Genomic DNA, 21,735 nt, shown 5'->3' on the forward strand with positions numbered 1-21,735 from the left:
GTACTGTTATTACTGCTTCTTACAGAGAAGGACACGGATTTGTGAGCGGCAAGTCCTGCCGATGCTCGAACTCTGTCGCCCGGCGCGCAGCAGCGGCGTGCGGGAGCCCGGACAGAAGCCGCCGCGCAGAGGGTGTGAACGCGCCCTCCCGCCTGCATGCCGCCGGGGCCGCGGTGGGAGAACCGCAGAGCCGCCCGGCGGGGCGCGGCGGGGCGGGGCCGGCCCAGAGGAAGTGCGACTGCCGCGCGGCCTTCTGGGACCGGAAGTGCGGCGCACGCTGCGGTCGGCGGGCGAGGCGGCGGGCATGGCGGCGGCGCGGGGCCGCAAGCGGTGAGTGGGGTCTTGGCGGCCGGCCGCTGGCGCGCCGGTGTCCGAGGGGCGCTCGCGCCTTCCCGGGGCCCGGGTGGCGGGGTTCGGCGCACGCGCCGGCGGGGCCGTGACCGCGTCGTGCCCGCAGGCGGCTGGCGGAGCTGACCGTGGACGAGTTCTTGGCCTCGGGCTTTGACTCTGAGTCCGAGTCCGAGTCCGAAGGAACCCCGGACGCGGAGCCACGGGCGGGGCGCGGAGCCGGGCGGAGCCGGGACGGGCCGGGCGGGAGCCCTGCGGCCAGGTGAGCGAGCGTCTCCCGCGCGGCGTGTAAGCCCCCCTCGGCGTCGCGCTCGCCCCACGAGCGTGCCGGCTGCCCTGGGGTTTCGGGACCTCCGACCCTCCCCAGATCCTTCGCGTATCCGGTCGTGGTTCGACGTTTACTGCGCGCCTGCTCTGTGCTGAGTCTTTTCGGCGGGGTGCTCACGTCGGTGAGTGATACGAAGGCCGTTTTCTGGGCTGGGAGAGCTGGCTCGGCCGCGGATGAATCGCAGGGTGTGGTGTCTTAGAAAAGATAGGCGCTGGAGGCAGAAAGGAAAAACAGAAGGGGCTCGAGAACTAGAGGCACAGCTGATGGTCTCTGTTGTGTTCAGTGGAGTGGAGAAGGCGTTCTGGGGAGGTGATAAGTGAGCAAAGGCCTGAGGGAGTCAGTCACGCAGATGGGTGAGGAAGTGTTCTGATGTTTCAGGTGGTGGGAGCCAGCCTTATGCAGAGGTGAGTGTGGCTGTGGCAGGAGTGGTGGGGAGAGTAGCAGGAGGTGAACCCGGAGAGGTGATGACGGGGCCAGATCTTATAGACTATAGGCCATTTGTGAGACATCCTAGTACAGCTGGGAGTTATGATGTTCTCTAGCAGTGAATTAAAGTCACGTGGCACATAAGATGAAGGTTATTTGCATTGCTGTGTTGAGAGTAGGTTGGCTGCAGCGATGGAGATAGGAAGAGACCACTATGGTGACTGAGAGAATGGAGCTGTGGTGCTGATTTGAGAGGAGGCGTGAGGGGTTTTGAAAGTGCTGCTGATGCCCATGACACATTGCATGCTGGGTTTGAGAGAGAGGTTCACTTTTCATCTGAGTGTTTGGAGGGGTGGAGTTACCAACAATAGAGCAGAGAGGAGGCAGACCTAGTTTGGGGTTCCCCACATTCAGTGTTGTGTGTGTTGGGTTTGGAATGCACACGTTGAAAGGTGTTTAGAGAGGCTGTTGGACGTGTGAGTGGGGGAGAGAAAGATCTGCTGAAAACCTATCCCCTGGAAATCCCCTTGCCTTGCTTGTTGGTAGCAGTTGTGGAGGGAGCAGACTGAGCCCCATAGCTTCTCTGAGGAGGCCAGCTAGCTGGCGGCGTGAGGGACAGGAAACCTCACACCCCCTCACCTCCCGCTGGTTGTGCCTGTCCATCGGACTTGATGACCTTCACCTTCTCAGCCGGCGTCAAGGCTGTGCATCTGAGCACAAGGACCAGCTCTCTCGGCTGAAGGACAGAGACCCCGAGTTCTACAAGTTCCTGCAGGAGAACGACCAGAGCCTGCTGAACTTTAGCGATTCAGACAGCTCTGAGGACGAAGAGGAGCAGCTCCACTCCCTGCCAGATGTGCTGGAAGTGAGGCCTGAGCAGAGCTGGGCTGGGGCGGGGGGCACACTTGTGGTCTCTCCATCCTGCTCCACCGTGGTCCTCTGTGTGTCTGGTGCAGGAAGCAAGTGAAGAGGGAAACGAGGAGGGTGAGGATGGGTTCCGCAGAGGATCACAGGGGAAGAAGAGGGATTTTGCTCCTGTGACTCTTGCCATGGTTGAGAGATGGAAGCAGGCAGCAAAGGTGAGAAGTGGCATGGAGTGCGCAGTTGGACACACCCCTCCTTTAGGAGTCTACCCTTGCCTCATTTCAGTTACCTGGGGCTGTGCAGGTGGGAGGAGGCAGGTGGCAGGGTATCCTCTCTGAGCACTGGCACTGGAGTTTCCTTTAGAACGAATGAATCTCACTTGGTTTTTCCTGCATGCTAGGAGGATCCAGGGCTGTAAGACTCCTTCAGTAACAGATTCTAGGGTCTCTGTTTGCTCCTTTTTTCTCAGTTTCTCTCTTGGGTTCCCTGCTCCCCCAAGTCTCTTGTGGGGAGGATGTGGCCTCTGTGCCTTTGCTGGTTAGTGGAGTCAGGGCCCTTCTTCTCAGGTCTTGCAGTGGCTTCTTCAGGGAGAGGACAGAAAGAGAGAACTCCAGATATCACCTGGAGCTGGCTATTGTCCAGATCCAGAACCCTCCGCTCCTCCCCCATGGTCCCTGAGCTAGGCTCCCTGTCCTTCCAGGAGGATTCCAGACTCTGTGTTTTTGTTCCCAACACGTGGTGCAGTAACGCTGCCCCCACCTGTGCTCTGTGTCTGAGAATGTGGGCAAGGGGTGCCTTTTTCTCATAGAGCAGGTTCCTGGAGCCCTGGCTGCTCTCGCTCTGTCCAGCACAAGCAACTGCACCCCTAACATTCTGGGTCCTCTTGCCCCTTTAGCAGCACCTTACTCCAAAGTTGTTCCATGAAGTTGTGCAGGCGTTCCGAGCAGCTGTGGCCACCACCCAAGGAGACCAGGAACGTGCTGAGGCCAGCAAATTCCAGGTTACTGACAGTGCCGGTGAGCTTGGGTGAGGGGCCCTGGGATGCAGGCTCTCTGTTGCATTTTCTGTTGTGTGAATGCCATCCGTGGTCCCCTCACTGCAGTGTTCAACGCTCTCGTCACCTTCTGCATCAGAGATCTGTTGAGCTGCCTCCAGAAGCTGCTCTTGGAAAGAGCCCCAAAGGACAACAGCAGGTGAGAGGGAAGGTGAGGTGGCGGCATGGTCAGGGCCCTGTGCTGGGGAAGGCAGAGGCCTGGTGACCTGGCGGCCCCTCTAGACCCAGCCGCACAGAGGGATGTTGAGAGCAGAGCCAGGCTCTTTGTGGGGTCCTGGGAGAGGCTGGGCTCAGGGCTAGTTTGTTTCTGCAAAGGGAAATTCTCTGCCTAGAATGTCTCAGGCCGGAGAGTGTGTGCTTGGCTTTGCTTCCCGGTTGTTCCAGGTCAGCATTCTCTCCATTTTCTTCCTCTTTGGATGACTAAGTCTTGTCCACTCTCTTTGCTCTTTGCTCTGTGGCTGGAATGTGTGTCTCTGGGTACAAGCCTTGTTGGTCTGGGTTTGAGAACTATACCTTCCACATCAGAGGTGGATTGAGCAGAGAAGGCCGTGGAAGGTCTTTAGAAGGGAGAGTAGAGCAGCAGAACTTTGGTAGAAGGGGAGCTGTATTGGGGCTGGGGGGCTGTGCAGCCACGTGGCCTGGAGGCAGTAAGGGCCTGGAGGGTCGCACCCAACCCACACCTTCCAAAGGAATAAAGGAGGCTTCAGGGAGGGGTTCTCCTGTGGGAGGTGGGAGTTCCTGGGCCTGGTGGTGGCATCAGGGCTGCACTAATGGATCAGGGGGTGCAGCCCTGTCTGAAGCGGGCAGGGAAGCTGACAGATGGGTGAGAGTGCAGGGGACTGGCAGTGAGTCAGCGGGCAGCAGACGTGCGCAGGGTGAATGGAGCCGGTGCTGGCCAGGTGTGTGCTCTCGTGTGAAGGGGCTGCTGCACTGGGGACAGCAGTCGTCAGGAAGGGCGGCGGGCCTTGGGAGAGAGTGAACAGCTGCTGCTGGGGCGGGGTGAGCTGGCTGCAGGTGCCTAGCAGCTGGTGTCAGTAGATGGGCAGACTTTCCAGGGCCCCTGCCTTTGTCCTTTCGTGCACGTCAGCAGAGTTTGATGAGCACTGCTGTGTGCTGGGTTCTCTGAACGCTGGGGGCGACGCCTTCGAGAAACTTCCAGGCACATCAGCTGCTATCATCAGCTCTTGCAGTTTTTCAAGAGGTCAGAGTCTGGATTAAGTGGTGAAACTAAGTTGTAAGTTGGATGACTTGGTTTTTTTAAGAAAACCTCCTTGTGACGGTGGTTAGCAGTGCTGGTGTTAGACCTCGGGCTCTGTAGTGCCGACTGAGGAGTGTGGGTGCCTGACAGTATGGGTGCCTGACGTGGGACCAGGAGGAGGTTTATGTCTGAGAGAGGGAGGTGGAGGCGGGGAGTTCTCTGGGGGCTTCCCGGGAAGTGACCTGCCCTGGGCTCAGACAGGGAGGACAGTTGCTCTCGGTCCTCTGGCCAGGATGGATGGCCCGTGGGAGGGCCTGGTGCTGCTCCTCCTCAGGCGTTGATTTAGGCCACCCTTGAGAGGGTCTTGGGGCAACCCTCATGTCAGTCCAACAGTAAGGCGCCCCTGAGTTTTTCGTGGGGAGAGATGGGGGGTCTCCCCAGAGGGCCCATGTGCCCATGTGTCCTGGGCACTGCACGGATGGGACATGGCTCAGGACACACTCCTGCCTCCTTGCGGCCTCATGTCCAAGCTGCAGGGGCTCACTGGATGGGGTGGGTGCGGTCTCTGCAGGGTGCTGCAGCCGTCCAGTAGCCCACTGTGGGGGAAGCTCCGCCTGGACGTCAAGGCTTACCTCAGCTCGGTCATACAGGTGCGGTTCTGAGGGGGAGGGTCATGTCCAGTAGTCCAGCCTTTCCTTGTATCCTGGATGTGAGTGGGTTTTGACCTCACTGAGCTCTCCTTCCTTAGCTGGTGGCCTGCGTGGCAGAGGCAACAGTGGCAGCAGCCGTCCTTCAGCATGTCAGCAGTGCTGTGCCCTACTACCTGACCTTCCCCAAGCAGTGCCGCGTGTTGCTCAAGGTGGGCAGCCCTCACTGTGTTGGCATGATTGGGGTGCACATGGCCACCCCAAACATGTCCCCCTCCTAGCCAGAGTGGAGAGGGAAGGGGAGGCATTTGTGCCCGCCTTGCCCTCAGGACGGCACAGCCGGTCATGTGAGGACAAACTCCCTCGGGCAGACATTTTCTGACGTTTTTGACAAGAGCCACGCTTGTCATCGTCACGTGACGTGCGCTGATGCACGCGCCCATAACGACAGAGCACCGCCCTGCTGGGTGAGGTGTTCTGTCTGGCACTCTGGCTTCTCCCTGAGCGAGTTCTAAGTCTTGCCGCTCCCCCCCACCCCCCGAGGTGCTTTGGGAAGGGCTGCGCTCAGCAGTGACCACAGGAGCCTCGGGGTGGCTTGGGGAGACAGGGACGGGCAGTGACGGCTGCCTTCTGCAGAGGATGGTGGTCTTGTGGAGCACGGGCGAGGAGACGCTGCGAGTACTGGCCTTCCTTGTCCTCATCAGAGTCTGCCGGCACAAGAAGGACACCTTCCTGAGCCCCGTCCTCAAGGTAGGTGGGCTGGGGTCCCCTGCCTGTGGTGCCCCCAGGTCTGTGTCTGTCAGAGTCTGGGTCGAAAGTCTCAGCCCGAGGGCCAGCAGGCTGCTTTGTGGTCGGTGCCCCTTGCTGGCTCTGTGGCCCTGAGCAGTCCCAGGCCCTCGTCATGGTTCCTCCCTGAGAAGTGGGGGACAGTGACAGGGATGGGAGCCCTTGACCCCCCTGGGGCTCCATGGGGACTGCTCCACACAGCTCTCCCCTCCATGGGCGAGGACACTGGTTGTGGAGAGAGACAGGGACCCCGCTGCCTGGCCCCAAGCCTGGGGTGGCCTGCCCTGCACAGGGACCCTCTGGAACCCCCTGCATAGGCCTGGCATGCAGCAGGGGCTTCCGACCCCTCCCTCCCAGTCCCTCCAGGGTCTCCTTGACTGTTCCCGAAGTTATTTCTGTGGCAGCTCACCCTTCCCCTGGTACCCAGCCTTCCCTAAGAGATCCCTCTCCTCTGCACTGCAGACTGTGCCCAAGGTTGGGGGGCACACGTTGGGGCTGAGCAGCAGTGGGGGCCAAGGTGCTGGTACCACGCAGGGGGAGGGGGCTGCAGTAGACATGGCCGGGCTGAGGTACTTGCTGAGGCTGCGGCTCCGAGGGGAAGGCCCAGGTGTCTGGCGGTGGTGGTCTATAGGGCCCTGGGAGCTCAGGAGTGGTTCTGACTAGGGTCTTCCTGCAGCAAATGTACATCACGTACGTGAGGAACTGCAAGTTCACCTCCCCCAGCGCCCTGCCCCTTATCAACTTCATGCAGCGGACTCTGACCGAGTTGTTTGCCCTGGACACCAGCGTTGCCTACCAGCATGCCTTCCTCTACATCCGCCAGCTTGCCATCCACCTGCGCAACGCAATGACCACGTGCAAGAAGGTGTGCAGTTGGGCTTGGGGGCAGTGAGCAGCCCAGGAGCCCCACCCGACCAAGGACCTGGGGCCTCCTGGAAGCCCCGTCTCTTGGGAAAGACAACTCAGCACTTTGGTGGGATCAGGGTCATTGCTGGTGGGGGCTGTGGGAGTAGGTGGAGGATGGGGGCAAATCAGAGGACCTTGAGGGGCTGGGGGGGGCGTGGGGGGCACAGTGCTGCTGCTGGCTGGGACCCTGTGCACACGGTGAGTGAGGTGGGCTGAGTCCTCCTGGGACCCCTGGCCTGATCTGTACGTGGACTCCACTTTGTGCCCAGGAGACATACCAGTCAGTGTACAACTGGCAATTTGTGCACTGCCTCTACCTGTGGTGTCGTGCCCTCAGCACCATCTGTCCCAGCGAAGCCCTCCAGCCATTGATCTACCCTCTCTCCCAGGTTGTCATCGGCTGCATCAAGTGAGCAGGGACGGGCGGGGCCACCTGAGGGCTAAAGGAGGTTGGGGCCAGGATCCCACGGGGCTGTCCTGGGGTCAGGGTTAGGGGAGGCCAAAGTTACACAGGAAGCCTCCTGGAGGACCAGGAGGGTCTGGGCAGTGCCTCTGGTGTCTGGGGCCTCCAGGGTTTGGGGTCTGTGACTTGGCAGCATCTGAGGTGAGCAGGGACCTGGAGTGGGGCTGTCTGTGGCCCATGCCCAGCAGGGGGAACGCCCTGCGCTCGTGGGCAGCAGGCTTCTCAGTTGCGTGTGGTGTAAACTCTTCCCCAGCGCCTTGGTCCCAGGACGTGGCACATATACATTCTGGGGATGCTGGGTAGGGGGCCGTGTGCAGTGTGAAGGAATTGGGGTTCTTGGACAGAGTGGGTCTGGTGTGGTGTGCCACATTTTGGGTGTGAATGGTCAGCGTTGTCTCCAGGGGCAGAGAATGCAGGAGCCGCATGTGGTCAGGTTGCTGCCTCTGTTAGCCAGGAGGGGGCACCCCGTCCTCCTGACGGGGGAACCCTGAAAGCTGGGAGCAAGGAGGAAAGAAGGGCTTGACCTAACAACCTTGCCACATTAAATTGAAATTAAGTTACAAGTTGGGAGGGGTGTTCCCTACCCCCAGAAACTGACGAGGAGGCAGGTCCTTCAGCCTGGGACTCCAGTTGGGGCCTTCGTCCTGCCCTGTTCTCTCAGAGGACTCTGATGGGGTGGGTGTGACCCCTGACACAAGTGACAGGGAGGTGCCCTGCTGAGCTTGGAGCCCTGTGGGTAAGGAGGGGTCTCTGAGGCTGGGGCTCTGCTGACTCCTGCCTTCCCGTGCCCCCAGGCTGGTCCCCACTGCCCGCTTCTATCCGCTCCGCATGCACTGTGTGCGCGCCCTGACTCTGCTCTCGGAGAGCACTGGCACCTTTATCCCGGTGCTGCCCTTCATCCTAGAGGTGAGCGGGGTGCATGCCGGGGTGGGTGTCCTGGAAGCACTTCCTGCTGCTCGTGGACCATCGCCCCTTGACACAGGTTGACTTCTGAGTGCTGGCTCCTCATCTTTAGAGCACAGGTTTGGGGAGGGTGTTGCTCTGCTCAGCGCCTTGCTGCCTGCCCAAGCTGGTGGTGCATGTCAGTAGGTGAGAGAGGTGACAAGGATGAGGACAGCTGCCCTGCGGGGCCAGCCTGACAGTGGTAGGGCACAGACTTGAGTTGGTGTTTGCCCAAGATCAGAGTGAGCAGGAGAGCTGGGTCAGAAGCCTAGGTGTGATTCCGAAGCTGTTCTCTGCACCCCTGTTGTGTGTGTGTGTAAATGTGTACGTGTGTGCATCTGTGTGTCTGCACGTGCACGTAGCTCAGGTAGGGAAAGGCTGCCATCTAAAGCCCAGAAATCCACTGGGATTTCACATCCCCCATTAGAGGGGCTTTAGCCCCCCGACCCTGAACTGCCTAGGGCAGTGTCCCAGCTGACCAGGGCTGAGGTCTGCCCCTTTACCAAGCAGAGGAGGGAGGGGAGACCCAGGGTATTCCAGCTCTGATTACCTGAGGCAGGGACACTGCAGTTTCATGCTCTTACAAACGTCCTTTGGAGACACATCCACTCCCCGGTCGTGTCCTCCGACCCAGGTTTGTGGCCCTTGGCTTGGTGCCCCAATCCCACCCTGCCAGCAGTTCCTGGCATCTGTCTGTCCTCTCTGCCTATGGTCTCAAGGTATCTTGCCCTTTCTTCCTTCATTTTTGTGTGGCCCTCGTCCTGAGCCATGCCTTGGCTTGCTGCAGCTGCACCCCACATATCCCTCTCACCCAGGGGTGCAGGTCTCTCCTCTCTGGAGAAAACAAACCACAGAGGTGGAAGCAAAGCTCTCTGCCTCCGGGAGTCCCTGCCCTTCCCTCTCTGGGTAAGAAAGGGGTTCAGAGCTGCCCTGTGTGGGGTCAGGCCCCCTCGCCATTCCTGGGCTGAGCCAGGCTGGAGAGAGGGCAGTGTCCTCTTGGGAAGCGCTTCTTTGTTGGCTCCATCATGGCTGTTTGTCATCTGGAGCTGGCTGAGCTCAGCTGTGAAGCATCCTCCCCACTCTGCTGGGCCTTCCCTGTTAGGCCTCCCCAGTGTCGGCCACCCATCCACCTCAGGGATGCACCCTGGATCACCCCTGTGTGTAAGTGGTGGGGAGGGGTCCCCTGGCTGAGAGGCCAGACACGGCTCTGGCTCTGCTCCCCCTGGCAGCCCGCAGCCTTCGGACCTAGGGGACAACTTCTCCGAGTGGCCAAGGCTGATGTGCGCAGCCTGTGGTCTCTCCAGAGAATGCAGGAGGGGGAGCTGCCCAGGCCGTCACCTGAGACCCTGTGTCCCTTGGTCTGTTAGCCCCAGACGTTCAGTCTTGGGGTTGGACCAGGCCGTGGGGACACGACCCTGGGTGAGGATGTTGCAGTGATGGTGGCCCTGTATAGGAAGGACCCCTTGTTTCCAGACACTGGTCCTTAGGGCTTCCTGACCCAGTTTTAGGAGAGGAGGGGATCAGTAGCAGTGCATGTGTGTGCTCTCTTGGTTCTGCCCTTATTGACCAGGGCCCAACTTTGGGACCAAGGGACTTTCTTGGGTGCCAGAGCTCTGGAAGGCAAGCAGACTTACTTGAGAGGTGGGATCTCCGGGGCTGCGGCATTGGCACTGCATCTGGCTGCTTGCCCCTGGTCTCAAGATGGGTCTCCAAGGATCCATGGATGGGGTGTGGGGTGCAGTGGGGTGAGGGGTACAGTGGGGCAGGGGGTACAGTAGGATGTGGGGTGCAGTGGGGCGTGGCCTCCAGCCGGGCGCAGTGGTGGCGGCTGGGCTGACAGTCATGGCCTTGGGGGCAGGTTTTCCAGCAGGTTGACTTCAACAGGAGGCCAGGGCGCATGAGCTCCAAGCCCATCAACTTCGCCGTGATCCTGAAAGTGTCCAAGCTTAACCTGCAGGAGAAGGCATACCGGGTGAGGCTGGCCTCCAAGCTTACTGGGAAGGGACTGAAGGGAATGGCCTGAGTGGGATCATGGGCAGGGTCAGAGGGCACTGAGATCAGCATGCTGGGTGACTTGAGGCAGATGAGCATGGACAGGAAGGGGGCTCACCACCCTCTGGAGTTTAAGCATGGACTGGGTCTCCCAGGGCCTCCTTGGTCCCAGCCCTGGTGAGCCTGAGTGTGGCTTCTGGGGAGGTTGTGGCTCACATCCTCTTGGCCCCACCCGTGAGAGCGAGTGTACGTGTCAGAGAGGTGTCTGAGCTCCCCTCCCCTGCTAGTGCCCTGATGCCGCCCCACTTGCTGCCTCAGGATGGCCTGGTGGAACAGCTATACGACCTCACGCTGGAGTACCTGCACAGCCAGGCCCACAGCATCGCGTTCCCTGAGCTGGCGCTGCCCGCCATCCTGCAGGTATGTGCCACTGCCCGGCTCCCCATCCCTGCCCAGATCCCTTGGTGGTGTCTTCCAATGGGTTCAGCTCCCCATTTACACAGGCCAGAGGGAGGCAGCTTTGTCACAGCCACACAGGGCCCACAGCAGAGCCTGGCCAGCATAGGGGTTCTGTGTTGCCACCATCGGGGAGCTAGATCCCTGGGGCCAAGGTATAGGGGGTACGAGCATAGTAGGGTGGAGCCTGAGATGTGGGGCTGTCCTGGGCAACTCAACAAGGACCCCAGGACCTGCCAGGCCCTCCCGAGGCCTGCTACAGCCTGGGGACCAGACCAGCCATGAGGTCTTTCCTGGGGGGAGTCGGGACTGAGCAGGCTCGTCCCAGGCCTGCATCCCTGGATTGGGCTGGTCTCCTGCCTGCATGCTTCCCCAGGTGGTCCTGGGTGTGGGTGGGAGGTAGGGCAGGCTCCCAGTGGCAGGAAACCCTGGCACCCCCACCCCCAGACCTCACCTCACCTTTCTTTCAGGTGGTATGGGGGTCTTTTCTCTCAGGAGTCTGTTCTGGGCCCCTGAGGGGGGTCGATTTGCTTTCAGCCTGGATGTTTCCCATCTCAGGCAGGCCTGTGTCTCTCATGGGTGGAGCGCAGGGGTGGGCACCACCTGGCTCTGTCGGGCCCTAGTGGGCCGATCAGCCCCACCAGTTAGGCCTGCCTGGTGAGGGGGTGGGTGGGGTGCTGCTCACACCTGTGTTGCACCTGGCTCAGAGGCCTATCCAGCAGGTGCATGTGTGTGCACGTGCAAGGCTCTATTTCTGGGCTTAAAGTCCTAGGGATCATGGTCTGAGACAGGTGTCAGCAAATTTTTTTGGTAAAGAGCCAAATGGTGAATATCTTAAGCTTTGCAGTCACATAGTTTCTCTCACAACTCCTTTAGTTTCCTGTCGAAATACGAAAAGACCCCCAGAAATAGGTAAACGAATGGGCACGGCTATGTCAGTACAGCTTTATTTACAGAGACAGGCAACCAGAGGAGTTTGGCCCTGGGAGTAGATCCGTGCTGCTCTACTGCCGCTGCCCCTGTTCCTCCGCCTGGCCCATGGGGCGAGCCCTCCCTAGGCGTGCACCCTGTGTCAGCTCTCCAAGGGCTGGTCATAGAGGCCCTGCAGCGCTCCCCCGCCCCCGTCCCCCAGCCCCAGCCTGTGGACTTGGCTCTGAGCCCGTGGACCCATGACCCTGACCTCCCTGTGGTCACCTGGGTTTCCCAGGCCTGCGCTGATCCTGGGGTGCAGAGCAGCCCTGTGCCTGGAGCTAGGTGGAGCTCCCTTCCTTCTGCAGCTAAAGTCCTTTCTCCGGGAGTGCAAAGTGGCCAACTATTGCCGGCAGGTGCGCCAGCTGCTTGAGAAGGTGCAGGAGAACGTAGAGTTCATCCACAGCCAGCGCCAGAGGGTCTCCTTTGGTGTGTCTGAACAGCACGCAGCGGTCAGTTGGGAGCTGGTGTCTGGGCCCTGGGAGGCAGCACTGCCTGAAGGCACCCATCAGTGTGCGTGTGGGGTTTGGGGGTTTGCACAGGGTGGGGTGTGACCTGAGTTTGCACACAGGATGCCTGGGAGAAGCAGACCCGTGAGGAGGGAACACCACTCACCAAGTACTACAGCCAGTGGCGGAAGCTGAGGGACCGAGAGATCCAGCTGGAGATCAGCGGAAAAGAGCGGGTATGGCTGCGGGAGGTTGGGGCATGGGCATGACTGGCTGGCTTACTCTGAGACTCAGACCTCGCCCCCTGCTCTGCCTTCAAGATTTGGGCAGGGAAGAGGGCTGTTGGGGAGGGTCCAGTCCCAGGGACGATGGCAGCAGGGGTGGCTGGGGCTGTCCCCAGCTGCAGCCTGTCCTGGTGCTACGTCTGCTCTGAGGAGCAGATGTTGTGCAGAACTGGGTGGAATCAGGGGCTTCTCCCATGACCCCCAGGAGGAGAGGCCCGAGGGCTGTGCTGGGGCGCAGAGGCTGCTTCCCCTCCTCAGGCCTGAGGGCTGGGGGCTTCCGGGGAGCGAGTGGCTAGACTGACCTTGTTGCCCAGGCCAGCCTGTGGACACCAGGAGGGCAGGCGGGAAGGGGCAGGAAGCCTAGGTCTGGCCAGTGCTTTCGGGATAGCATGACCCGAGGAGACAGCTTCGTGCTGAGTAGCATGCTTGTGACTTTCTGCATCCCTGTCATGGTATCTTTATGGGTCAGTTGTCTGTCCTAGGAGTGATGGCCAAAGATTCAGGAATAGAAAGGTGGCGGTCTGCAGCTGGGCCTCCAGCCAGTGGCTGTGGCGGCACTTAGTGGCCAGTGTGTGGCTGGCAGGGCGGCCATCCAGGAATCCCACCCAGTGGTACTGACCAAGAGTCAGCTAGAGAAAGGGGCCAAGCTGGGCCCTTGCATGGGGCGTGCTAAGAGGCGAGGCCTAAAGTAGGGGAATGGGGTGTTGGTCTGGGTGGAGCCTGTCTTGGGGAAGATGAATGAGGGAAGAGACGCGTCTGCAGTCAGGCCCAGTCAGGCCTGGCTGTAGGGTGGGCCTTGAGGTGGAAGGTGGGCCCTCAGGGCTGCCTGCCCACCCTCACCTGCTCTGGGTCTGGGTCCTTCCAGTTGGAAGACTTGAACTTCCCAGAGATAAAGCGGCGGAAGGTGGGGGACAGGAAGGATGAGGACAGGGAAGAATTCAAGGATCTCTTTGACCTGGACAGTGATGAGGACGATGATACTACGGACTTCTCAGAGAGAGGTGGGGGCCTGCACGTCAGCTGTCCTGTCTGCTGGGCTCCTGTCATGAGCTCCGTCTAACCCTTCCCCTGCCACCTTGCTTGCTTTGGGGGTTGGATTTCCTTTGGGTCCTGGAATGGGAGCCTTGTCTTCCCCACTTCTTTTGGGGCAGTTTTGAACTCTCTCTCCTTGTACAAAGGAGGCTTGAGGGGCGGGTGGGTGCAGGGCTGTGAGCCTGGCTCACTGTCCTGCCTTAGCTGCCCCCACTGTGCATTTGCTGGTGGGCCTGCTCCCATGGGCTCTTCTTGGTCCCCAGGGACGCCTGGGTCCCCAAGACCTCGGCAGAGGGTAGAGGAGGAGGAGGAGGAGGAGGAGGATGGCAGCAGGAGTGGTCCAGAGGAAGCCAGTGACTCAGAGGGTGAGTGGTTCCTGGAGGTGCGGGGGCTCTGAGCCCATGTGTCCGAGAGCCTAAGGCTGTCGTGGGCTCGGGTGGGTGGGCAGGGCCATCAGGAGGATGGCTCTGAGCCAGGTCCACTCCCCTCCCTGGGGATGCCAGGCCAGCTGCTCAACTCCCCCTGGCTCTGGCAGGCAGCAATAGTGGCACCAATAAATTAATTAGTGCTGTGATTAATTAGTGATGAGTAACCTCCAAGGCTGGCTTCTTCCTGATAAAGCAGGATTTATGTAGCCTACGTCTTTCCCTGCAGATGGAGGCCCAGACGCAGAGGCGGGGCTGGACCCCAGGGAGCTGTGGCAACTGGCCCAGGGGCCGGAGGACGAGCTGCAGGATCTTCTGCTCTCCGAGGAGGACTGAGGGCCACCTGGGGCTGCTGTGCAGTGTCCCCGCCTTGCGGGCAGGGCAGTCAGCATGCAGCTTCCTGGCTGGGCTGGCTGGCACTGAGCCCAGAAGCCCTGAGGTCACCGAGTATGCAGGGGGGAAGGGCAGCTGTTGGTGGACGGGGCTTTATTCTTACAACATGAAAGACCATAACATACCGAGCCCTGTGTGGATCTCTGGAGTGGCCGCCGTAGGGTTGGAAACCTGTACTGTAGAGCTTGCCTTCCACTGTACCCCAGAGCTGCTGGTGGGGTACTGTTGCCAACCCTGTGGGGGACCTGGTGACCCCTTGCCTGAAGTCAGGTCACGGAAAACCTCACAGAGCAGTCCCAATGCCAGAGGGAGCCAGCAGGCCTGGCCAGGGCATGACGTGCTGCCTCTGCCTCCTTTGTCTTTGGTTTGTCTGCAGCTGCCCAGGATGCAGAGCTCCTGTGCCCAGGCTCGGGTGCCTAGGCAGTCGGTACTGGGCTCTACAGTCACCCCCAGAAAGCCTTTGGAAAGTCATTTCTTTCAAGTTGCAAGTTTTCACTGTAAAAATTCGTGGTTTTGCATCCAAAATCAAAAGGAAAACAAGTTGTGGAAGGAGGAGGTTGCCGCTGGTGTGGCTGGCACTGAGGGCGGGGATCTGAGTGTCCACCCGGCTCAGCACAGGGGCTGGGAGGGGTCTACAGGCCCTGGGAGCAGAGCCAGGGTTCCATTTTCTTGTTTGGGGGAGGCTCCCGCAGGGGAGTGCTCGCCCCCACAGGGGGAGGGGGCTGTTGCTGGGGACAGGGGCTGTTCCCCAGGCATCAGTTCCTGCTCTGGGGCCCGCAATGGGGGCGGCTGTAGCGGCAAAGCCACTGGGCAGCTGGCCATGTAGAAAACGCGGCCCAGGCGCCTGGCCACCTGTGGAGAGACAAGCCAGGTAGGCCTTAGCCCCTGAGAGCTTGATGCTGCCCCTCCATTGTTTGGGGACCACCACTCCCGTGGGTGCTCACCTGGGCCCGGATCTTGAGAGCAGGCCCCAGCTTCAGCCCCATGGTTGTCAGGAGATGCTCCTCAGTCAGCAGGGGCAGGGTCTCTCCATCAATGCCCTGTTCTCTGAAGACCTGGATGGAGGTGATATGGGCCTGAGGCCAGGAACAGTGCTTGCCCACCTGCTGGGTACCCTGCAGCCCAGGGAAGGCTGGGTGTCCTGGAGTGACTCCAGGCTTTCCAGAGAGCAGGATCAAGGAGCTGTTGGTGCAGCTTACAGGGAAAACATTCAACCAAAAGAAAGATACCTGTTTTGCCAGGCATATACCAGTGTTGAAGGCGGAAACCCTGGTGTGGCAGAGAAGCAGGAGGAGCATGCCCCTGTGTCCGTCCCCTCCCCAGTTTTCAAAGAGAAATCGGGGGTGGGAAGAGGCACTAGGGGAGCTGAAAACCATCTTGGGCAGATGCCCCCTCACCGGTGCGTATTCTCCACAGCCAGACAGGCCCCCCACAAAGCTGCAGACATCCTCCACTGTCCACTTGCTGACATCCTCCGGGGCTGTCGCCTCCCCATCCGTGAAGAGTCCCCCCATGGTGCCTGGCAGGGGATGGGGCTTGTTATTAGGACTCTGACCTGCTCTTTCCTATGCTCCCGCCCTGTCTGCTGACCTCTGCTTGCCCTAATTGCTCAGAAATGTTGGATCAATGACTGAGAGGCATTTTTCTCCCCATGGATGCCCTCCCTAAGACCTGGGGTGGGGCGGGGACAGGGACTGGGTCTCCTTCTACCTCATGGAGGGATCTAAAGCATGGAGTGCGGTGCCCACCTGTGTGGAAGTAGGGGCTGACGGCGTAGGGTAAGCCCAGGGGCAGTGGAGGGGGCAGCATGGACCCTGAGAGAAGCCCCTTCCCCTCAGAGCTGGCCCCTCCAGCTGGGGCTTGGCCTGGGGTGGGGCCCCGGCCCCCAGCAGCCACCATCTCAGGATCTTCTCCGTCTGAGTCCTTGGGGGGCTCATCTTCAGAACCATCTGGTGCCCAGAGCCCAGTCCCGGTGGTCTCCTTGGACTCACTGGGCCTGGCTGAGGCAAGGCTGGGGCCCCCCTTCCCAGGGGCCCGGCGGGCAGGCTCCCGGGGCGGGGTGGGGGGCCCGGGGCCTGGGGGGCCCTGGGGGGGCAGGGCCAGCAGCGGCGCGGAGCTGTGTCTCAGCACCAGCATGGCGCCGCGTCGCTGCAGCTCCTCGGTGCCCTCGGGCGGGCGCAGCGCGGCCTCGGGCGCCAGCAGCTGCGGCCGGTGCGCGCTCTCCAGCTCCTTCTGACGCAGCAGCTCCGCCGACATCTCCAGCCTGGCCCGGGGAGAGCGGGCCAAAGAGGGTCAGCCGGCTGGCAGTGCCGCCTCCGCCCCACCGTCCCCGCGGTACCTACCGCGCCAGGTTCTGCTTGCGCAGGAGCTCCTGCTGCCGGGCGAGCATCTCCGCCTGGGCAGGGGGCAGGAAGCCGTAACCTGGTGGGAAGGGGATAGACCACGAGGCCAGGTGGCCGAGTGGTCCAGGGCCACCCAAGCCCACCCTGGCTGGTCCTTGGCTTCAACAGGGGCGGGACGGATCCTCCGGGAGCACTCTTGGATGCAGGGTCGGTCACGGGCAAACCCGGATGGCCCCGTACGAACGGCCCCCCAGGACACAAAGGGCTCGCGCACCCGCCTGCTCCTCACCTGGGGTCTGGCACAGAGCCGAGGGCACCCCCAAAAAGGGGGGCCTGAGGTGGGGGCCCAGGGCGATGTGCGGAGCATTCTGGGGCGACAGCAAGGGGGGCGGTTGCGACAGCTCCCTGCGGGCGGACGGCCGCGCGGTGAGCTGCCCTCCATTCCCGAAACGCCCCGCCCCCGCGCCGCCGCCTCCGCTAATTGCCGCCCCGCGGGCGGTCGATGCGCCGCTGTCACGGCTCCGGGTCGCCCCCCCGCCCCCGCCGGCGGCGCCAATTAATCTCGGCGGCGGCGCGGAGGCGCTGACCCGGCGGGCGGCGGAGACGGCAGCGGTAATTACCGCGCGGCGCCGGGCCCCCTCCCGCCGCCGCCCCGCGGACCCCGCGCGCCGGGGGCGGGCCGCAATTAGCCGCAGGCTGGGGGCGGCGAGGCGGCTGCAAACGCTCCGGGGCGGGGGCGACCGCAGGAGGGCCGCGAGCCGGCGCAGCCCTGCCGGCCTCCCAGCTCGCTCACCCTTCGGCCTGTGCAGGTCGACCAGCCCCCTCCCCTCCTCCGGGTCTCCAACCCGTCTGTGTCGCCATCGGCGCGTATGAATCCGTGCTGCGGCGGTGCCCTCCCCGCCCCCGCTCCTCCGACTTCGGGGTTTTCCGACCTCGCGCTGCTCGCCTCTTCTGCTCTCTCCGCACCACCCTATTCACGGTCTCCCCCAATCTGCCTCAAGCCCCCTCACCTACCTGGTGGAGGAGCAAAGCCCTCAGCTGTCTCAGGGCCACCTGGATTCAAGTGGCCCCACAGTTGCTCAATGGAGACGGGAGTCGCCCTAACACCCCGCCGAAAGGCGGTCACCCCACACATTCCCACCCCAGGAATGTTCTCCTGGACCTCTGCCCAGCTCACTGGGCATGGACGCAGGGCCAAGTACAGTGCCTGGCACACTCCAGTGCTGTACCCACACGGCCTTGTGGCTGTGACTGGGAAGGGCAGTGTGCACCAGTAAAGGTGCCTGATAGGTGTGGAGGTGCAGGCTGTGCACACGGCCTGCAGGAACCAGGTAACAGATCTGCCCACCCCAGCTCTGTGCCCCAGAAACGAGCATAGGGAATATGGGATCCTCTTTGAAATGCAGGCACCCCAGTACCTCTCTGAGAAGGACGGGGCGCCAGCTGGGGTGGTGCCCTCTCGGTGCTGAGCCAGGCCCTGCTTCCGACGCTGACCTGCTGTGGATGAGGGCAGGTGGACTTCCAGGCCACTAGGGCTCCTCACAGCGGCTGCTGCCACCTCCTGCCGGACCCTCAGAAGATCTGCCAGGGTGGGGGGATGACACACAACAACAGTGACCCAGAGGCCAGGCTCCTCCTGGGCTCTCACTCCCTCCATCCTGGTGAGCATAGCACACTGGCCAAGGGAACCAAGACCAAGTGCCGGTGAGCACACATCCTACACCGACCCTGCTGGTTGGTCACCGGGACAAAGATGAGTAGATGGCCAAAGGCAGGGGTGACACAAATCAGTACTGTGCTGGAGAATGCTGGGCATGGGGCTGGGGGACCAGGAAGCATCTGAAAGGGATATGGGGATGGAAGGAAGGAAAAGGATGGAGGAAGGGAAAGGCCCACAGGCAGGGGAGTCTGGTGGGGCAGGAGTGTTGACATTGACTGGAGTTCACAGGGCACCGGAGGGTAGGCTGCAGGAGCCTTGAGGGGAGGGGGTCGTGCTAAGGCCCAAGAGTGGGGCGCAGGCCTGCTCCTGGAGGCAGTGTGACCAAGGTCCAGGGGTTGGAGTGAGTCTTGAACCCTTCCTGACGCTGCCCACATGACCCTCTCCTAGGTAGTCTGCGGTGGGCTCCATGCGTCCAAGGCACTCTGCTCCCCATTCCTTCCCTTCATCCTGCCCAGGGCCGGGCCTCTGAGTCCCCCCGCAGCACCCCACTTGTGCAGGCTCCGCGCCGTGCCTGTTTATAAATTAATTACCCGAAAAGCGGAGGTGGGTCCTGCCCGGGCCGGGTGCCAGCCCGCAGAGCCCAGCCGGCGCGGCCGCCTGCCTCCATCCCCGCGGGGCCCCGCGCCCCCGCCCGCCCGGCGGCCGCGGTTATTTACAGTCGGCTCTGCGGCGGGGGCGGCGGCGCGCGGCCTGATTGACAGCCTGGCTCCCGCGGCTCCTGGCGGCCGGCACCCCCTCCCCCGCGCAGGCCAGCGAGCCGCCCGAGGCAGGGCAGGGAAAGCAATTAAAAGGAAGGTTTTTAAATTATTAACATTTGGTGAATTATTCAGGCTCTCGGTGCCTGACTGCCCTGGGGGACAGTGCCTGGTGTAAGGAGAGGAAGTCCTGCCCCTTCCCAGCACCACCCCCCTCCTGCCGGAAAAGCCGAGCTCCCCTTGCACGAGGGCTGAGGTCTGCGAGGCCAGGGTACAGCCTGGCAGGGCACCAGCGTCTGCCCCAAGTGCTGTGAGAGGTGGCATGGACAGATGGAGGGAGCCTGTCCAGAGGGCGGGGAGTGGGGCGAGGGCTGCTCCTGAGGGCCTAGTGGCCAAATCTCAACTGCTGCCCATCCTGCCTTCTGGACCTTCCCTAGTGGACACGTTCTGGGGCTGATGCTGCCCTCCTCCTGGCCCCTCCCACCTGGAGACCCAGGCTCTCCCGGCCAGGGGCTTGCGGCACACTTGCACAGACGGGTGAGTCACACACTGGGCCCTGATGCAGCTGGGGCCTGGTGCACACACCAGGCATCCATGGGGACCCGTGTGTCCAGGAGAGGGGCAGCAGGGCCTGGTTAGATCCCACCTCCTACCCTCACTTGGGCTCACGTGACTCAGTTTCCTCACCTGTGAAAGGACACTGCCCAAATGTGGGCAGTGAGGGGTGGCCTTGCTGGGAAAGTGTGGGAGACGGTTGGGGTGGGGCTGCAGGGGACCTGCTGGTGGGGGACCCTCCAGATCCTCAGGCAGAAGGAAGAGTAGAGTCATGCCTCGTCGCCCACCCACAAGAGGCCCGTGGACCCACATCCAACCCGGCCTTGGTGTCAGCAGCCAAGACCCCAGGGCCTCTTTCCAGATGGAACAGAGGCCTCCAGAGACAGGAAGAGCCCAGCGCATGTGGGTGGACACTGGGTGAGAGGATTGTGCGGGGGTGTTCGTGGGGGCACATACCGTGGCTGGGCAGGCCCAGGTGGTAGAGACGCTGGGGGTCCTCAAAGGTGCTGGCCTCACTCAGGGTGGACACGAGCCGGCGGTAGTGGTCCTCGGGGGCCATGCTGGGCCCTAGTTCTGGCAGCAGCAGAGTCTCTGTGTGGGGGGAACCGTGGTGGGGGGGCTTTTTCTCCAGATATTGCCGAGGGGGAGACACAGGGCCTCTGCTCTTAGAACCTGCCACTGGGGCTGACCTTGCCCTAAACTGTTGCCTTCTCTCCTCCAGTGACTTGTCCCCCCACCCCGGGGTTGGGCTCCCACCTTGGGGGGACTTGCTTCGGGCCTTCTTCTCCAAAGGACAGTCACTGCTGATGTGGGGGGAGCGGCCCAGCCTCTTGCCCAACAAGTCGCCTGGGGGAGGGAAGAGTGAGCTGGACCCTGTGTCTCAGGGCCTGGAGGGGATGCAGGCTGGCAGACACCCAGCCCAGGCCCACCTCAACACCAGCCTCAGTCCCTGCCCAGCCCCAGCTCAGCCCAGAGCCACACCACATTGCTCAGCAGTGCCCATGGGTCCTGGCCAGGGCAAGGCCTTGCGCAGCCGGGGTCCCAGGCCTTCAGCCAGAGGACATCATGCTGCATTTGGAACAGTCCTGACCCAGGGCTCTGGGTCGTGTGTGTGCGCATGCAGATGTGATGGCAGATTGGTGGTAACAGCCTCAGGCGGCAACTCAGGACTCCACAAGTGCCCTCTGCCCTCCCAGCCAAATTAAGAAGCCTCCTCAGTATCCTGCAGGAGAGGAATGAAAGGCTTTTGATTTGACTGGAATGCACCTTCTCTTCCCAGGACAGGGGTGAGGACTAGCAGTCAGGGTCCCATGCCAGGGCACCCCAAACCTCTTCCTGCTCAGGGAAGTCCCCAGGGTGCAAGCCCCCGAGGTCAGGTGCACCTGCCACATCCATCTCTCCTCGGCCTCTCCACCCAGGCTACACCCCTCGCTGTCCCCAGGAGGCCCGAGCCAGCACCCCAGTCTTGCTTCACATACCTGCCCACCTGCCTAGCGGGCTCTGGGCTCCTGAGGGCATCCCTGAACAGCCTCGCCCACTGTTTACAGCCCTGCACACAGCCTGCCATTGCAGTTGGGGACCCAGGCCCCACCCCACCCCTCTCCTGAAGCCCTCTTAGGTCCCACATCCAAACCACACTCAACCGTCTCCCCGAGCCAGCCCCTCTCCATCCCAGCCCCTTGCTCCCCAAAGCCAGGCTCCCTCCTGAGCCCAAGGCCTGGGGGTCCCTACGGAACAGCTCAGCAGTTGTCCTGATCTCCTGGGCCCACCACAGTGCTGGCCTCCAGGCCAGACCCGTTGCCTCTGGGCCCCTATTCTATCCTCACAAGGTCATCTGGGTAGGTGGAGTGAGGGGCCGCCCCCTCTGTGACCCAGGCCCACTCTGACACCTCGGTGAAGGGGGCTCCGGAGAAGCCCTGCCGTCAGCTCCACAGCCTAATTCCTTTTTCTTATTCCCTTAATCTGTCATTTTTATCAGGCCAGGGAAGTGCGGCAGCCGATCAATCTCCACTTTACAGCTGACAGAATGGTGCTAATAACTTATTGATCTCGGCCACCTCGCTGCCACAGGCCTGGGCCCAGCGGCCCAGCCCCAGGCCCTGCCCTGAGAGGGACGAGGTCCCCACTGCCCAGAGACCTGGCAGGAGAGGCAGGGGGCACAACCAGCATGAGGCCCTTGAGGAGTCCAAAGTCGCCCCAACAGCCTCAGGGCATCAGGGCTCAGCCTCTGTGATGCTGGGCTGTGCCAGGCCTGGAGGTGGGTCTGGGCTGGGTCTATGCCTGTTGCCCACGCCCGGACCTGCACGTGCCCCTCAGGATTTAGCAGATAACTCAGGGATCTCCCTGCCCTGCAAGCTGTTTCCCATTTTCTGCAGGGGGACCTCCCTCTCCCCTGGAAGGGGGACCTGAGGGGAGACCCAGCCCTGTGGGAGCAGTGAAGACCTGCCACGGGGTCTGCGTT

The 21,735-nt window shown here is 61.9% G+C and overlaps 2 protein-coding genes across 6 annotated transcripts in view; one reads left to right on the plus strand and one right to left on the minus strand.

The window, feature by feature from the left end:
• The first annotated feature begins 115 nt into the window (after window positions 1-115).
• Window positions 116-14,090, plus strand: NOC2L (NOC2 like nucleolar associated transcriptional repressor). Of its 5 annotated transcripts, none has more exons than XM_070606252.1 (19): window positions 175-330; window positions 458-610; window positions 1,793-1,967; window positions 2,059-2,181; window positions 2,862-2,982; window positions 3,069-3,159; window positions 4,790-4,868; window positions 4,967-5,077; window positions 5,502-5,615; window positions 6,328-6,516; window positions 6,827-6,966; window positions 7,815-7,926; window positions 9,821-9,934; window positions 10,273-10,374; window positions 11,688-11,831; window positions 11,951-12,064; window positions 12,978-13,113; window positions 13,408-13,509; window positions 13,799-14,090. In XM_070606252.1, exons 1-19 carry the CDS (start codon window positions 305-307, stop codon window positions 13,903-13,905), a joined length of 2,253 nt encoding a protein of 750 aa, XP_070462353.1. In that variant the 5' UTR covers window positions 175-304; the 3' UTR covers window positions 13,906-14,090. The 5 variants fall into 5 exon arrangements, with proteins under 5 accessions (XP_070462384.1, XP_070462353.1, XP_070462364.1 ...); XM_070606263.1 differs by having other exon boundaries at window positions 2,865-2,982; XM_070606294.1 differs by having other exon boundaries at window positions 270-330; window positions 458-797.
• SAMD11 (sterile alpha motif domain containing 11) overlaps window positions 14,039-21,735 on the minus strand; it is a 21,269-nt gene continuing 13,572 nt past the window's right edge. Inside the window, exons 6-14 of the mRNA XM_070606309.1 lie at window positions 20,031-20,120; window positions 19,731-19,865; window positions 17,723-17,885; window positions 16,594-16,709; window positions 16,305-16,383; window positions 15,711-16,225; window positions 15,360-15,481; window positions 14,907-15,017; window positions 14,039-14,814 (exon numbers count right to left, since the gene is read on the minus strand). Coding sequence (XP_070462410.1) covers window positions 14,572-14,814; window positions 14,907-15,017; window positions 15,360-15,481; window positions 15,711-16,225; window positions 16,305-16,383; window positions 16,594-16,709; window positions 17,723-17,885; window positions 19,731-19,865; window positions 20,031-20,120 — 1,574 coding nt within the window. The 3' untranslated portion in view covers window positions 14,039-14,571. The remainder of the gene's footprint in view (window positions 14,815-14,906; window positions 15,018-15,359; window positions 15,482-15,710; window positions 16,226-16,304; window positions 16,384-16,593; window positions 16,710-17,722; window positions 17,886-19,730; window positions 19,866-20,030; window positions 20,121-21,735) is intronic.

The sequence above is a fragment of the Equus przewalskii genome, chromosome 2 (assembly GCF_037783145.1).
Source record: "Equus przewalskii isolate Varuska chromosome 2, EquPr2, whole genome shotgun sequence".
NCBI classification, from domain to species: Eukaryota; Metazoa; Chordata; class Mammalia; order Perissodactyla; family Equidae; genus Equus; species Equus przewalskii.

Excerpts from the sequence above, each read along its gene's own strand:
- NOC2L (XM_070606252.1), top strand. The coding sequence starts at position 305 with ATGGCGGCGGCGCGGGGCCGCAAGCG. Across the intron at positions 1,968-2,058 it reads CCCTGCCAGATGTGCTGGAA|GAAGCAAGTGAAGAGGGAAA; the intron begins GTGAGGCCTGAG and ends TGTCTGGTGCAG. Across the intron at positions 13,510-13,798 it reads GGAAGCCAGTGACTCAGAGG|ATGGAGGCCCAGACGCAGAG; the intron begins GTGAGTGGTTCC and ends CTTTCCCTGCAG.